An 18,068-nucleotide genomic window follows, 5' to 3' on the forward strand; every position below is an offset into this window, starting at 1 on the left:
GTATCATCATACAGCACCAAGCAGCATGTGAGAGTGTGTGTGACAGCATGTGGGTTTATGGGTGGATGTGTGTGTGTGTGTGTGTGTGTGTGTGTGTGTGTGTGTGTGTGTGTGTGTGTGTGTGTGTGTGTGTGTGTGTGTGTGTGTGTGTGTGTGTTTGCTGATGTGGCCTGCTTTTGCTGGATTGTATTTCATGAATAATTTCTAAAGGAGCTTCGGAGAACATGCCGCTGTTCAGCCTCTGTAAACAGCTTCCACCATTTGCATTTGGTCACATCTCTAACCCACAAAGCCGCCTTCTATTAAGCAGCTAGATCCATCCAATTAGGAAATCAAAGGTCAAAGTGAATCAATGGGACCAGTGAAGGCTTGCACAGAATAGAGAGGGAAGAGAATGATGGTAGAGGGAGGAGGAACGTCTCTCAAATCAAGATTACTGTGGAGAAATCGTCTGAGTGTAGCTGAGCTGCTACATATCACTGCACACCGCAGGGAAAAAATATTATATTTAAAAAAAAATAATTGGTTTCATGCAAGTTGCTTCTGACTTACAGCACTTACCATTTAAAGCCACAAAAGAGTCTGGAAAAAAAAACAAGTGGAAAAAAGTGTTAATTACAATTTGTTTTGTGTATGCATGTTGTACTAATTTAATATTTGTGCTTACTATGAAAATAGCTATACTTTAAAAAATAACATCAATGTCAGTGTGATAGTAACTAATAGCTTAATTTAAAAAGTAAGCAGTTTACAGCATTTTACTATTCACAGCAGATAAAATGATGAAATAAATGAATGCAGTCCACTGAAAATAGGCCTCTATAAGGCTTAGTGTAGCTGAGTGAATAGGTCACAATGAAAGCTTCTGTCAGTGTGTGTGTGTGTGTGTGTGTGTGTGTGTGTGTGTGTGTGTGTGTGTGTGTGTGTGTGTGTGTGTGTGTGTGTGTGTGTGTGTGTGTGAGAGAGAGAGAGAGAGAGAGAGAGAGAGAGAGAGAGAGAGAGAGAGAGAGAGAGAGAGTTTCTGTCTAAAGCAAGTTCTTGTGTTCAGTGTGTTTCTGCAGCTGAAGGACAGGGTCAAGGCTGAGCCCAGATAAACAAGAGGGAGAAAAAGAGAGTGAAGAGAAAGACAGGGAGAAGCAGAGTGAGAGGGAAGAGGCCCTTGCTTACTTTGGCAGTCTCCCAGTCCATCTGTGTTGCCCTGCTCCACGTCCTGCTCGAACGGCCATCTGCATAATCAACAGAGACAAGACACACGGCGGTGAGCTGCTGCAGCCCTGCTGCCTCAAACAAGCCCATGCGAGGAAGAGCACAGCTCAAACCCTGGGGCACACCCCCTATTTTCCATTGGGACTTACTGACTTAAACCCAAAGGCCAAGACCTTAGTATAAGTCAATGGAGACCGGTCAAATGTCACACGCATTACAATATGGGAAAGGATCAGTTTCTGACTATAATTAACTCTTTTTTTCCCCCATCAATACTAGAGCATTTTATAAAATCCTAGTAGAATTCTGATGGTTTTACAAAATTGTCATAAATTGTGGTATACCTGAATATTCCTTAGGGTTATTTGAAATTCAATTCTAGAAGTTTCTTTGGTTCTGTTAAATGTACAAAGAAATGTTCTTGTCTAAATCAATCAAACAAGGAAATACAGACGTATCACTGTGGAAATGCATATTATGTTCTCATACAAAAACTCATTGTTTTTTTTTTGTTTTTTTGGTCAGGTTTAACCTGCTATTCCTGATGGACACTCAGTCATGCAATCAGAGGAGATAGTCCTGTCAATTAACAATTTTCCCCCAGCAGCAATTCTATTCTTGCACTGTTTGAGAAGAGATGCAGTATATATAATATCCAAGTGTCCCACTGACACAACCTGAAAACGGTATAATAAAGTATCACATTTTTATATAATAGATGCTCTTCTGCTAATTGCCAGGATAGATCAACTCAAAACCTGGTTGACTCTGCAAGAAGTTCATATTTGTCTGAAGAGCTTTAATCAAGCCAAACATTTATCCAAAGCTAAAGCAAGAGAGGTCTTTAAAAGCCATGGGCCATGAGCTTGACCATGTGTGAGCTTGACCATGAAGAAGACAAATGAAGAACAAAGATGAACCTGCCCTCAGTGGCACACACTGTTTGACTACTTTATATAAGGAAGATTGTTCCATTATATAAATAATAATATATTTTTTAAAATCACTGTTTTTTAGGGTCGTCTGGTATGCCAAGAGACCAGTCTAATGGGTGGGAAGGTTCTCTCTATCATTCAATAATGTGCAAATTAAAGTTGCTTTTTCAGTATAATGACAGCAATTATTGAATAGACACCATCATTATTTCATTTAATATCATTATCCTTTAAACATAACAACTTCTACTGCAAGCTCACACAGAAATAATATTTTAATTAGTTCTCATGGACACAGTATAATTCCATATCTTTTTCTCAGTGCCATGTTTTAGTGTCTGTTTCTTCATTATTGTTAAAAGAAAATCATAAAAACTTAAGAAAACCTTGCTACTCACAGGTATATCCAAACTCATATATGATCTACAATATACAATCATTTAATTTATTATATAACCTCAAAAGATGGAAATCCTTTAAATAAAAGAATGTTGATGTCCAAGTCTACTCTGGTTTGCAAAACTTTGGGTTAATATGAATATAGGCAAAAAAAATTCCTTCTGTAGGGTTATTTGGAATATAATTCTGGACATTTCTCTGATTCCTTTTTAACAGTGCAGAGAAATGTTCTCTTCAAAATGCAATCAAAAAAAGGAAACACAGATATGTCACTGTAGAATTAAGTATTCTATTCTCACAGAGACTTATTGTTTCTTTGTCAGGTTAAGCCTGCTATTCCTGAAGGACGCTCAGTCATGCAATCAGAGGAGACATGACTTTACAAGTAATGTTCTGGTAAATGGTTAATTTGACCAGAATGAACCCATGTTTTCAGCAGAAATAGAGTTCCATGTATTCTTCGATTAACTTGCAACTTCTCAAAATTGATGTGTTGGGAAGCAGGAAACTGGACAAGTGGAACTGAGTACCTGAGTGACAATTAGTGATGATAGATCTCCAAAACAGCAGGTCTTGTGGTGTGTATTTAGTATGTAGTGAATTGTACATACCAAAAGTGGTCCAAGGAAGAACTACCAGTGTACCAGCAACAGGGTCATGGACGAAGTTTATATTGTAAAACTGATTCAACTTGACTAAGTGTATCCAGCTGTACACACAACAGAGTACAAGCTAGAGAAAAAGGGTCATTCTCTGTTATTACAGCTTGTGTTGACAGAGAGACAAGAAAATGTGACGGTTCAGTTCTTTTGCTCTAAGTGCAAGAAAACACATCTAACTCTAAGGTATTGCAGTACGCAGTGACAAAGTCTGAGAGTGTGAACTTTCAGCTATTTCTCTCTCGGGCTCATTTTATATTGACACTTTTCATTAAATGTTGCACAAAGTGTTGAGCCAAATGCCTTTCACTCACTAACCACAAAAGCCAACAGATCATAACTGTGTAATCCTCTACTCAGTCACTTTAGAAGCACTGTTCAGGCAGAGTGAGGTCATCTAACCTCTTAATGCCACTCTACTCAATTTCCAAAGTGAAAAGCTCTATCATAGTAGACATGCCTTTGAAAATAATAACAGGATAGAATAAAATAGCATGCAATGACTGATCACTTTCCACAGGGCAAGACCCGCTACTGGTATAAAGATTTTATCAGGAGATTGATTTATTTATTTTTCTCTGTAGAAATGTTCTGCGATTGTTCAGGAAGATCCCACCACAGCAGAAAGAGTATGCAAGCTCTATATCTTTAAAAAATACACACACTCACTGCCCACTTTATTGGTAACACCGGCACACCTGCACATTCAAGCAGTTAGCAGCAGAATGGATAAAATCATACAGACAAATGTTAAGAGCTTCAGTTGAACTTCACATCAAACATAAAAATAATGGGGGGTAAAAATGGGACTGACTGTGACAGCTGTTAGCGCTAAATAGGCTGGTTTGATCATCTCAGGATCTGTTTATCTTACAGGATTTTCATACACAACTGTTTCTAGAGCTTGCACAGAATGTTGCAAAAACAAAAACATCCTTGTTAAAAAAGAGAGATCACACGGGAATGTCCAAACTGGTTCATTCTTAGTTATGTTACCTCAACTAACTACTCTTTACATCTAAGGTGAGCAGAAAAGCATTACTTTATGCACAAAACATTGAACCCTGAAAGAGAAAGGACACAACAGCAAAGGAACAGTTCAACTGCTGCATGTCAAGAGCCTCAATTTTACCTAAAGTGGGCAACTAAATTTTGGAAAATGTCTGGAAGAGAAGAAAGAAAAAACTGGAAAATCAGATTGCAAGGCAAAGTAGAAGAAGATGAGGTTGCATGCATGAGAAAAAATATTCTAAAAGTTATAAAAGGTGTTTTTCCATGTCTCTTCTGGATTTCTCACCATTTTTTCTAACACACAGATATTACCAAGTTCATAATCTTTAGAAATACAGACAATATAGACATTAACACAACATCAGAGTAACACACCTTGTGCTTGTGATTTCCCGACACACGCCCTCTGATACCCAGCCGCAGTATGGATCCCTGGAGGCAATACAGGACCTGTGAGAGGAAGACACACAACTGCTCTATTCTGAAGTCTCTGACCAGGATTAGTGAGCTCAATAACATGCTCTTTAATCTCTTCTCATACCTCTCACATCTTTTCTTAGAGATAAGACCCTATTGTTACTATTGCTGACAGTCTTATTGTGTGAGCTGAACTCGACTCACTTTTTGCACTTCCCATGTCGCTCACAGCGTGACAGTGGGACCTTAACCACACAAGATGTGAACGCCACGAAGAGCGAGTGACTCTTGCTGTCGATCTGCATGCTAATGATGCGCTTGTCATCCACGCCATCAACGCTGCACCTGAAAACATGCAAAAAGCGCTCATCACCATTTCTTTATATACAGTGGGGTCAAATGAAAATCTGGGATTTCTGTTTTTGAAACTGGAAATAAACAGTTCAAATCTTTAGGAAAAATCAAAAACAAAAAGCAGCACCAAAAGTCTTGAACTTATGGATTTGATCAAACTTCATCATCAGGTTTCACACAACTCTGCAGAGTCTGTGTCAGTTCCAGTGCACAATGTGAAACTCATTTAAATAAATTTCAATATTTCTAAAATTCTACCTTCCATTCTGGTTGCTGAAATCAGCATTTGTAATAAAATCTTTATGGAAAACTCAAAAAGAAAGTGTTTTCTCTAGTGGTCACAGACTTTTTGACCACACTACATGTTCACTTCTTACAGGCTTGGTATAACCAAGCAGACTGCTTTAGTATATGTGTGTACTGAAATAATTATGTATCATTTATCAATTAGCTCTAAGGAGAACTGAATGGTTGGATTGAAGGGCATAGAGTCTAAGGCTAATCTCCGGTTTCCCACATCTAAAGGCGATATTTAAATGCAACTTTATGACAGCAGGATGTATTCACCCAAAGGATATAAAAAGTCTATACACCCCTGTTAAAATGGCAGGTTTTTGTGATGTAAAAAAATGCCTTTCCCACCCTCAATGTGAAATTACAATGTATAAAAATGAACTGTAAAAAAGCCAGTCTTTTTGGATAAGAGTCTATAAGCAGAGCACATCTTGACAATATATTCCATTTGACAGACATCCTTATCCAGAGCGACTTGCATTTTTATACAACTGAGCAATTGAGGGTTATGGGCCTAGCTCAGGGACCCAGCAGTGGGAACCTGGTGGACATGGGAATCGAACTCACAACTTTCCGATTGGTAGCCCAACACCTTAACTGTTAGGCTACCACGTCCCTACTGTATGTTCCAATATTCCCACACTTTCTTACAAAAGCATTCTATCCAGCACATTGTAAGGGCATTTAGATGATTTAAATGTATTCTTTGGGTCACTTTGTGCTAACTAGCAGACACCTGAAGTATTATAATAGTAATAACTCAACTTGTATTTGTTGTGATTAAGGATTTCCTTCACAGTGGCAAAAGCCTAAGTTCTGGCTAAAAAAAAACATAAAAAATGCTGCTACTACTATGCTTTACCGTGGGTGTAGTGTTATTTTGGTAGTGTCTTGTTCTTTGTTGATGTCTTTTTTGCACCAAACATCCCTTTGGAATTATTTAATTAATATTATAACTTTTGTAAATTTTGTCCCGTTCGTGGTGATGTCACTATGCTACATTTTCTCCATTAGCTGACTATGACTTCTGAGGTGTTCCATGCTACTAATGATTTGGAAATTCTTTGATACCCCACACTGATTGCTACCTATCTTCTATGCAAGATGCCATACATGCTTTGTTAGCGCTTTGCAGACCATGGCTTTGGAAGTCAGATATAATCAAGAAGATGTGAAAAACACATGGTGTAATCAGAATCACTTTACTTATTTATTAGCTGTATGATAATTACTTTTGTATGTGAGACTGAAGGTGATTCCCAAACCCTAATTACTAAAGGCAACACATGTATTGTACCTTTCCTTAAAACGTTTCTGATTGTTTTGTTTTTTTTTACTTAATATCGGTGTTGTAATTTCACATTGTAGGTGGAAATTGCTTTTTTCTTTATTTCTTTTTTATTTTTTTTCCCTTTTAGTAACAAAAACCTGCCACAAGTGTGTTTAAACTTTTTTATATCTATTATAAGTTTCCTCAATTATGGCATCTTCCTTATGCAATCTGCAATGATGGTTTTTACTCGGATTCTTCCCAGAAAAGTCACTTATGCTAACTGCTAAACCTAAGCCATATGGTCCTCAGCTAGAGAATTTATGGTGCCATGCTGTATGTTAGGAGGTTTCATTGCCCATGATCCCGAGCTTCACTTTTTCACATGACACAGCTTAGTAGCTTTCTGAAATCTCTCATAACCAGTCACTAATTCCAGTTTTCATTGGAATATTTGCTTTAGCCCCTATTTCTTTGTTTATTCCCCAGCAACATGATCCAAACCTCTATCACATCTTAGAAGGCTGGAGGATCTCAGCTAGGTTTTAAGACATTCAGCCAATTCCCCCTTTCTAAGCCCACTCTGAATTCTTTAATCATTTGCCATACATTCAGCAGGGCTTCAGGGCAATGGCCCAGCTGCAAAAGTTCCACTCCGCTCCCTTTAATTTTGCTCACCACATTCGAGAGGCTGTAACCTGATAGATCACTTTTAAATGGTCTGCATGGTGGTGGTGAGTTTTTAATGGAATACATACTTCTCTGGGTTGTAGATGTTCAGCTCCTCCAGGAAGAGGCTGTCGTTCAGAAAGCCACTGCTTATTTTAGCTAGGAACTTTAAAATGATGCCCCTTTCAGAGCCCAGGAAAACAATGGTGTAGTTGCGATAGGGCCCGGCAGCGTTATCAACTGCAATGCGAGTAAGCCGATATCTGGAAGAGTGAGAAACAGAGAGAGAAAAAAATGTTTGCGGCAGCAGAGTAGAGATAATGAAAATGCCATGTGATTCTTTGACTTAATAACATTCAGCTCTGTTCTTGCTATAAAACTGAAACTGTTGTCTGGTGTCTACTGCTCCAATTACTGAGCTGACCTTCATGTTAATCAAATATATGTATAATATTCAAATCAATATGCAAATACAATTTCAACACAATTAAGGCTGGTGAGATGAAAATGTTAAGACAAATAGGTTTTCATGGAAATTTCTGTTATATTTTCAAATCTAGCGTCCTAAAGGAGTGCTTATGAAATTATTAGAAACTACAGGATGGAGTTTTCGATAGTTCAGCAATATTTATGCATATTCAGTAACTGTTTTATTCTGGTCAGGCTCAGTGGATCCAGAGCCTATTAGAGGAGAACTCAGTAAAACATGGGAATACACCCTGAACAACATGCCACCCATCACGTGACATTACACACAAACTCATTTACACCTTGGGGCAATTTAGTGTCACCAATCCATCTCGTGGAATTTTTTTGGAGGAAAACGGAGAACAGGGGTAAACCCAGGTGGACACGGGGACACCATGTCCCTGCAGACAGTAACTTGAGCTCAGGATTGAACTGCAAGCCCTGGAGCAGTGAGGCATTGAGACTTCCTGCTGCTCCACAGTGCTGCCCAGTGCAACATTACTTAACCAAATTTATACAGTCCGTTAAAAATCAGCGCTAATGAAAAATATTGCAAATGTGAGACTTGTCTAAGTAAATTTGATTGGTCATTAACTCAGTGTTAATGACCAAATTATTATTCCTGCTCTGAGAGATCCCTGTCTAGCAGGAACATTTTTTTTACTGTTCCAAAATGACCCCCGCTGCTCCAATTTGTTAAAAAGAAGAAACAGATGAATTAAAAAGTCTTCCCTTCAGGCTAGTCATGAGATAAAATCTTATTCTGGATTGAGTTTCTAGCTCACTTCCTGCAGCCGGTGCACATATTCCATCCTCTACATGGTAGATGAATCTGTTTGACTCTTGATGTGACCCGGTCATGGTTCTGCATTGCAAATGCCTACCTCCATTGGTCAACTGAGAAACAATTAGCATGCTGAATAGAAACCATTAATTCACACATATCATTAGGGAAGACTGATTATGGAATGGGATTTCAGGCAACAGCACTGCAAACTTCTTGTAAATCCTTTCAAATAAGCCTTCCTTATCTCCTCTTGGCAGTGCAGTTCTGGGTGTGCTATTAAAGATACATGTGTGCTAGAAAACATCCACCAGGCCTCATTAGCACACAGATATGCTGCAAGTGCTCACCGAACCATTGTCTTGAGAAACCAGGGCCGGTTGGCGATGGATGGTACAGCTTCATCCATCAACGGGTGCATCTTGATGAAGTTTAGTGTGTCGTCTGGAAACTCATTGGACTTCTTGTACTTCTCTGCTGACGGTGTTCCAGCACAGCAGCCCGGCCTAATAACAATGAACGAAAACATGAGAAAGTCATTGATCAGTCCACAAAGCAACTCCGTCTCTCTGCTTAAATGTAAATGTATTATAAACTGTTAGATTCCAATCACTATTAAGTGCAGCTTTGAATACACTAATAGCACATAAAAGGAAAAAAAGGCATCTGTTAGTGCCCCTTTACCAGGATAAAATAAGAATGACATAAAAGAAGAGCAAGTGCTTTTGTGCTCATTAACACCTGACCTTGTTTCCTACAAACACATAATTTGATGCTAATCAGCACCAGCAATACTCCTGTTGCGCTTGACACGGTGACACACCATATGGATCCTAGACGAAGCTCTCCATTGTCTTCTTCAGATTATTTCCTTCTAGGAGAATGCTATTTCTGGGGAAATGCAGCTCGCTCTTGGTGTGATAATTAGAGGCACAGAGGACAAAGATTGACCAGGCTGGCTGGTGCTTTTGGAAAATTATTCATCCATCTGGAAAATGAGCTCATGCCACATTTGCTGATATGGACTTCTCTTTTTTGTATTGACTTTTTTTCTCATGGCATGGTAACAATGTTATTCAAAGAGAATTGCCCAATGTGGCCATGATTTATTTATAAGACCTACATAATATCTCCCTAAGTCAATTGTAAATATTCATGACTGTAGTTGGCGCCATATCACAGAATCCCAAACATCATCTTTGATAAAAGAGCACAATGGAATTGTTGTTCAGTGCATCATAGTCTATTTGCTAAACGTGAGGAGCTTCCCACATATATTTAAGAAGATTGAGAGAAAAAACAACAGAAAAAACATAAATTAAAAAATACCTTGGCTTGGGAACTCTCTCTTCAGGTACAGGTGTCCAGGTCGACTCTGGTGACTTCTGTTCTTTGAAGCGGCCAGTGAATGCTGTGGCGATGTCCGCCATGTCGTAGGCACACACAGCCGAGCCTGGAATGCTAAAGAGGAGCCAAGAGACATGCAGTAATTCGCCTGCGGATACCCGCTACTGTGTACATAACAAAACTCTGAATCATTCCTCCTCGTTTGTCTCTTGAACTAGGCAGTTTCAGCAGAATATAGAGCACACAAGGACAGAATTGTGATAATTACAGAGATGGGATTCTGTTAACCTCTGTGACCAAAACTGTAAATCTGAGCAATAAATTCAAAATATGAACTGGCACATTGTCGAAGCAGTTGCCCAGAAACAATGACTAATGCGTCCCCTCTGTATAGCTGGAACTTCCAGTCAATAGCAGTTCATTCTCCATGCTTGGATTAACTTTGAATATGGTCCTTACTGAAGCCCTTATTGAAATTTTGTAGTTGTTTGGCCCATTACGCAAGCTCAATTGCCCTGTCACAAACTGCCACAACATGGGAATTGTCAAACACTAAGAGCATTACGCTAGCTCTGTGATTCTAATTTAGATAAAGAAATTAGCTGCCAAGTCTATTTTCTATTCATTACTGATAGATCAAACTTTCCCAGTGGTTTAGATTCGCCTCCGAATAAAAACAGACATACCTATTAAATGGCGTAGAGAAGGTAGCCATGACAACATCACGGCCATTAATGTGAATGACGTCAGTAACAGCCTGTAGGATGTTGAAGTAGAAGTGAGAATCTCCCGGGATGGAGCAGTTGAGGCGAGCCTTCAGGAAAGATGTCCACTGTTTCTCTAGTACGCGTTGTGAACCCCCGCGGTCATTCTTACACACTCGGGCCACTCGTGGAAAGACCACCTGATAAAAAGGGGGTCATACACACTGAAGAAATCTATTCATGTTTGTAACACAAGTCCAGGTATTTTTGAGCAAAAAAACATGGATGAATTGGAGAAAACTGCATACTGCTCAAAAACATTAAGGGAACACTTAATCATCACAGTATAACAGTTAAAGTCAGTTAAACGTCAAGGATATCAATCTGTCCGGTTATGGAGCATAAGTGATTGTAAATCAGTTTCACCTGCTTTGGTGCAAATGAAAGTGACAGTAGGTGCACTTTTTCTTCCTGAAGGATTTGTCTGTAGTTTTCTGTTAGGGTCATTGTCAATACTTCTAGCATAAGGCAGTACCTGCTACCCAATCAAGTTTAATAGGTAATCCAGCTCCTCCAGGATAGCACATCCTTAGGTGTTATCACAAGAAGGTTTGGTGTGTCTCCCACCACTGTATCAAGAGAATGGAGGAGATATCAGGATATCTGCTCCTATATACATGGATGGACAGGAGGAGAACTACCAGAGCACTGATGTGCATGTTTGTGACCAAACTGTCAGAAACAGGCTTAATGAGGGTGGCATAAGGGTCAGACATCCTCTAGTGGGACCTGTGCTCACAGCCCAGCAACATGTAGCTCTGCAATTGGCAGGTCTGCAATTGGCTCCCTGTTCTCTTCACAGATGAGAGCAGGTTCACACTGAGCACACGCAACAGATGTGAAAGAGTCTGGAGAGGCCATAGGGAACATTATGCTGCCTGCAACATCATCCAGCATGACCGGCTTGGTGGTGGGTCAGTGTTGGTCTGGGTAGGAATATCTTTGGAAGGTTGCACAGACCTCAACATGCTAGCAAATGGTGTGCAGAGACATTGTCAGACCTTACACTAGTGCAGTGGGCCCTGGGTTCCTCCTTGTGCATGAAAATGCCAGAACCTCATGTGGCCAGAGTCTGTAGGCATTAGGTCTGAATGTTCCCCTGACCCAAATCCAATTGAGAACCTCTGGGATGTTACCTATCGGAGCATATGAAGCTACCAAGTAGCATCACAGACTATCTAAGAGCTCACTGATGCCCTGATCCAGGTCAGGGAGGAAATCCACCAAGACACCATCCACCATCAGGAGCATACCCAGAGGTTGTTGGGAGTGCATACAGGTATCTGGGAGCCATACACACTACTGACTTATAGTAGTCAGTACTACTGAGTTGCCGTGATGAAATTCATGCTAGTTGGACCAGCATGTAATTTAATATTTTCACTTTAATATTTAGTATGATTTTGAATGCAGCCCTAAGTGAGTTGATAGTGCTGGTTTCCATTGACCAATGTCACATCACTTTGTTAAACAAATTATACGACACATATTAAAAGATTTACAACTTATTACATTTTTTAATCCATATCCAATGTGTGATTTATATACTGTATATTTAGTGCCACATCCACATGTATAAATACTATTCTAAAACAAATGTTTACTAATTGTTAATTACAATTCTCTTAGGAAAAGATCTTTACCTAGCACATTCACTCATTTGTCCCTGTTTCTTGAACTGTACACTTGTGGGCTTCCTATTTCTAGTTTAAAGCTTTATCTAACGTTTAACATCTGCCAGGGATCTTGAGGCTGGCAGCAACAGGCTCGGCACTACCACAGCAGGCATGTGTAATTACAGTACTCTTTCAAATGCATTGATACTGTAAACGCAGAGAGCTTCATTCACAGATGGTGCTCACAGTACAATTAACAATCGGCTACAGAGCACTGCACATGCAATCAGCAACGTGTAAAACGCCATGAACAAAGAATTACAAAACCAAGGACAAACCTGATTAATTAAATGAATCCATTTTAATTTTTGAGGTCCTCATTTCTTGGCTTAGGTTTCAAAATTCAACAGGTGCTTAGGCAGAAATAGTAAACTATTTTAGTACTTTAAATCATTCCAACAATGTCTGTGCTGCTCTTGCTTATTTTTAGGTCCTGCATCCTGAATGTCTTCCTATTTTGTAAATGGCTGACCCTTCCTGAAAGCCCTCTCCAATATCAGAAACCCAGACAGCTTCCTGTTTGCTCCCTAAGACCTTTGATTTTTAAATGTGGTGCTCCAGGAGGGATGACTAGACATTACAAAGTTTTTTCCAGTCTAAACCATGGCAAGATTAGGGTTCTCACCTTTCCCATGCTGTTGTATTCCATAGCAATTTCTCGAAAGAAAAAGTAAATGAAGTCCCCGTAATCCACTGCCTGAACAAAATAGGGCTCTGTAAAATAAGAGAAGACACACATGCACTCTTTTTCAGGGTGCTTCCTTACATTTGACCAACAGTTTCTACACAGTGACAAAGTATTATAGTCACAATATTATAATACTATAGTAAAAGACACAAATAAAGAATAAAACTAAACTACAAGTGCAAGGTCATCTTTATCTCAGCAAAATGGAAAATGTACAAGATATTTAACCTGACCTTAATTCTAGATAACATTTAGAGAACACTCTCTATATGAAAATATAATCCCACATAAGTTCTCTGTTTACTTACCTTTCAGCCATTTGGAATCATGTTTTACTGTACGTAGGGTCGCACTGTCTCCCAGGCTACGATAAATAACGGCATCGATGGCCAAGAAATCAGTGACCGTAGCAGAATACAACTTTCCATCTACAAAACAAACATCATGCAAAGTTTAAAAACACACACGAAAAGGCTCCACTATGAAATTTGCTACACAAGCATGCACAGAGAAACCCAAACCAAAAACCAAGGCCTGAGAAGAGGCTTGCAATAAGTAATGGTTAATGACTCATAGTCAAATGTTTGCTCTTCACTGGCAAAACAAATAAAATACAGTATGATGGCAATAATGTAATTAGTGTAACTATGACAATCACATGAATCACTTAGGCAGACGTCAGATTGGACAGCTTTTTAAAGCCACTAATGAAAATATGAATCATCTGGGTTTTCCATCTTGGAGTTATTTTTAATCCTCATATTTCAGGGAAGACTCCGTATTTTTTTCTAGTACCACAATAGTTGCATGTGTTTCCAAACTGACCACAGGCAAAATCTTGCCAAGCAGCATGCTCTTCCCAGAAACAGAGAGCAACTGTCGCAGAATGCCTGCTACCAGCGCTGCCCACCTCGGAGTTCCCTGTATTCCTCACATGCTTTTTTTATAGGCTATCTAATGATGACAATCTGCGTCACTATTTAAAAGCTAGAGCATATCTTACAGCTATTACTGTCTATCAATGGTCTAGAAATAAACAGATCCAAGTAAAACTAATCGTCCATAATGAGCAAATTAGCAAGTGTTTTAGGAGTGTGATTGTATAAAAACAGTTCATTAGACTCCTCACCAGCAAACAGGGCAACGTTGGCATGCTTGGCATCATATGGGCATCGGGCCATTCCACCAATCTCCTCCCCAAGCGCATCCAGTGTGTCCGTCTAGAGAAAGGAAGCCAAAGGTCAGAGGTCAACTATACTCAAGAGGGCAGCAAAGGAGCCCCTAACTCTGTACAACTATGCTGATTGGTTTGATTCCAAAAGCTCAACTGCAAACACAATAAACATAGGATTTTGAAACAGAAAAATTAAGTGAGAATTTTCTTTTCTAAATAGCATCTTCGAATATGATTCTGAGTACATATAGTGATATGCTTTCAAGGAGTTATTTTTAACAGCCTTTCTTGCTATTGACAATGGCTAGAGCTTGCCAAAAAGTTTAACTGCTTACGCCACCCTTTCTGGCTTCCAAACAGGTCATTTCATATTCTATTTTTTCTCAGAGGAAAGAGCTATTATCTACCGAGTGAAAAAGGTCATGTCTCTGCGTATTTAGAATTTTTGCTGGAGGATATGAAATAACAGAAGCAGAAGCAACACCAGAAGCCTAATTAACATTTCCTTGTGTGTTGAACCAAAGAAGAAGCAGAAGAATACCACTGGAGTTAGTAGAACTAAATAATAATCCTCATTATTCTATACAAAATTCCATGTATACAATAATTCCATTTTTCCATGCATATAGCGGTGTAAGGAGGTGTTTCTGTGCTTAGTCTGTCTTTCAAGTTGCTAAGCTTTTTCTGCTTTTTAAATGGATGAAGAGACTGCTAAACAGTAACCGGATATATGAGGTCAACCCCTGTCTTATAGACCAGACGAGACACATAAAGACCCTGACAGATTTGTTTCTCTACATCCTGGATTTTTCCCTTGAAGAATGACTTTGATGGATATATTAATTAATTCCATCAAAGGTTAGACCTTCATTCAGTAGTCAACAGTAGGAGGTGTATCACATTACACCCCAAAAGACCCATCTTTCTCATATGGACTTATGGTTTCCTTAATTCACAAGGCAGGGCCCCCTTTGATGAAATGTTTAAGGGAAGTTTTTTTCTACATGTCAGTAATTACACGGTGAGGGACATCACCTTACTGCCCTTTATTTCCTCACAGCTCCATCCAAATACAGGTGACATAATCCACACCACCTGTATATAAGGAAGGTATTAACACACAAAGAGCTGCTCAAGTCTGAGGTATGTGTCTGATTGATCCCAGGGCACACAAGCGTTGAGTGGGCTACAGATTGTTGGGAGTGAGGGGCATGTGTGTGTGTACACAAAGCCCACCCCCTCAATGACTCTCTCTCTCTCTCTCTCTCTCTCTCTCTCTCTCTCTCTCTCTCTCTCTCTCTCTCTCTCTCTCTCTCTCTCTCCCTCTCTCAGATTTGCTGATTAATACAGGCTGAGTTTGGACCTGAAACAAAGGCCCCTTTTTCAGTAAGTCATCATGCTGTGAGGATAGAAAGGTGAAAGAGTGGCCAAGGTGGACACGCACATGCACCGCCTGACTCTGCTGTCACACATCCCAGCAAGGGCCAAATATCCCTGGGAGTGGGAAATCTGTGAGCAGATACTGCAGTTCTTGGCAAAATGATTTCATTCTCTTTTTAAAAGGCGCTGACATTTTGTTGTGACATTTATTAGAGAGACTTTGTTTTTTACTCACTGGCACACATTATACTGATGCTAAATTACTATGTAAATGAATACAATACATTAAGAGAAACATCTCAAAGTGTATTTTCTTCGATAAACCATTTGAAATGATTTGCTTTAAAGGGACAAATGTACAGACACTAGCATGTTTAAGACCAAGAGCCTAATAAAAGGGAAGTATGCTATATACACCCATATGAAGATCTTCTGCCAAACTCTTCCTCATGCTCATAATTATATGGGATGTCTTCGTATGTTGTAGAATTACAATTTCTGTTCACTTAAGACCTTGATTTTTGCCAAGCTTTGTGCAGAAGAACTTGAGTGTCCTGCATAGAGTCTTGACCTCAATCCCACTAAACACCAGGCTAACAAAATTTACAGAAATCTACAAAAGCTACAAAATATAGTAGTAACCTTTCCAGAAGAGTAGAGGTTTCTCAATTGGGATGCAACATCTTTCATGATTTCACAGAACATATGGCTGTGATAGTTGTCATATAGTTTACAGTATAAGGTAAATTAACTATAACTTGTTAGCTTCCATCAGCAACTAACTTCCACTGTCATCAAATACCACGTTGAAAAATATCTGGCCTCTTCACTGGGGCTATTTCTCTAATTGTTGAGCCCTTTTAATGATATTTCAAACTTTCTCACAGAGGACAGTGCAGGTTCTTGCATGCTATCTAGCCAAAGACATTTCTCTGTGATAAATATGCTACAACATTAAAATGAATGTCTGACTACTTGTTGCCTTCACATGGGACTAAAGAAATCTATCCATGCACAGCTGGCTGCCTCTGCTTTTTGTCAACTCTGTGGGTCCACACCTGCAACTCAGTCATGCAGGAAAAATCCATCACTGTTTAGAGTTTTTTGACTTTCCTGCTATAGTATGTCATCTTGTATCGAGCTGTATGCATGCCAAATATGCCGCATACCCAGTTGTGTGAAGAGAGGCCATAGCAAAGGTGATACCTTGTAGGTTCGACAAGAAGGGTTGAACGCGTTGGTCCCACACACAAACAAGGTGTCATCATTTTGCTGGAGAAGGACCTTGATGAAATTGTGGCATTCGTCCTGCAGATGAACACAGGAAAAACAAGTTCAAGCATAACTTCCGTAACCTTATAATGTGACTAATCTAGAGGGTTAAAGTGAAACCTTCCCATCTTTCCACTTTATCACCTTGAATTTCAGTCCATTAGGTTACCAATCATGCCATTTTCAAATACATAACGATGTCTTCTGTTACAAAAGCACATTAGTTCTGGTTCTAAAAGCCTTGATTAGATTTCAAAATATTATCTAGATGAACAAAAACAATTCTCATTATGGTGACATGATAAAAAGGAAATGGTCCATATACCTTGTGCTTTCCTTTCATTCTACAGGTATCTACATCAGGTTGCCTGGACTTCCATGTCAGTTTCTGTGAAGAGAAAATCGATGGTGAATCAGTGCTGATCTGCTTAGGCTTTACACTGAAGACAGGCTTGTCCAACAAATACAACACATTAGACTAGATTATGTCTCTTATTACCCATGAGGTCAAATCAGCAGACGTTCTAACATACAGTGTAAGGTCTAAGCCACATTTACGAACTACTAATTGATTAAATCACTGATGCTAAATTACACCCTTTCATTAATCAATCTCTCTCACCCACTCAGACCCAGGATCAATCAAGTTGCGATGGTATTCGACTGCACCGCTCTGAGCATTGGCATAATCGGGAGCAGTTAAATGCACACATAAATCTCCAGGCTCCCGGGCCCATCTTTTTAGGATAGATGACGCATAGCGACGACTCTTGATAGGATAATGTGCTTAGCAGCATTACAGAACTGGAGTGTTTCATGCTTGGGTTTCAGTGCTGCCAGGTAATTACAGAAGAGAACATGATCGTATCCCAGAAGATAGATTGACACATAGCACTTACCTTGTTGAAAAAGATCTCTTCTGTGTTGGCTATTTCGATATCCACTGTATATATGTGATCTCTGGAAAGATGACAGAAATAATTTATTTGGATGTGGAATTAGAGATTGTCCTTTACTGTCAATGTCCAGTGTGCTTTTTATTTAAATATGAACAGCACTTGAGGGAATAGGCACAGGCTACAAAGGTTTAAAGTGCTTCAGCACCCACAAAGCTGCCTTTGTTCTGGTGGAAGGTTGCTTGTTGGGAGAGTGCCAAGTCATTCTGCGATGTTCAGGTCAATTAAGTTCAGTACTCGACCACAGGAAATCGATACCAACACTCATTAAAATACAAGACAGAAGTTATGTGTTTCAACTGGTTCTGTCACAATCTCCATTGGCATGTGGTGCTGATAAACTCG

At 39.4% G+C, this 18,068-nt stretch overlaps 1 protein-coding gene across 4 annotated transcripts in view; it reads right to left on the reverse strand.

Moving 5' to 3' along the window:
* Window positions 1-18,068, reverse strand: part of sema6a (sema domain, transmembrane domain (TM), and cytoplasmic domain, (semaphorin) 6A) — a 69,903-nt gene that overhangs the window by 20,162 nt on the left and 31,673 nt on the right. For all 4 annotated transcript variants that reach the window (XM_047799824.1, XM_027167101.2, XM_027167102.2 and 1 more), the window contains exons 4-17: window positions 17,667-17,727; window positions 17,093-17,155; window positions 16,702-16,803; window positions 14,071-14,161; window positions 13,250-13,369; window positions 12,879-12,967; window positions 10,500-10,717; window positions 9,796-9,927; window positions 8,817-8,972; window positions 7,304-7,477; window positions 4,832-4,972; window positions 4,586-4,660; window positions 1,168-1,226; window positions 562-582 (exon numbers count right to left, since the gene is read on the reverse strand). In XM_047799824.1, the coding sequence (XP_047655780.1) occupies window positions 562-582; window positions 1,168-1,226; window positions 4,586-4,660; window positions 4,832-4,972; window positions 7,304-7,477; window positions 8,817-8,972; window positions 9,796-9,927; window positions 10,500-10,717; window positions 12,879-12,967; window positions 13,250-13,369; window positions 14,071-14,161; window positions 16,702-16,803; window positions 17,093-17,155; window positions 17,667-17,727 (1,502 nt within the window). The remainder of the gene's footprint in view (window positions 1-561; window positions 583-1,167; window positions 1,227-4,585; window positions 4,661-4,831; window positions 4,973-7,303; window positions 7,478-8,816; window positions 8,973-9,795; window positions 9,928-10,499; window positions 10,718-12,878; window positions 12,968-13,249; window positions 13,370-14,070; window positions 14,162-16,701; window positions 16,804-17,092; window positions 17,156-17,666; window positions 17,728-18,068) is intronic.

Source organism: Tachysurus fulvidraco, chromosome 14 (assembly GCF_022655615.1).
Source record: "Tachysurus fulvidraco isolate hzauxx_2018 chromosome 14, HZAU_PFXX_2.0, whole genome shotgun sequence".
In the NCBI taxonomy this organism is placed as follows: domain Eukaryota; kingdom Metazoa; phylum Chordata; class Actinopteri; order Siluriformes; family Bagridae; genus Tachysurus; species Tachysurus fulvidraco.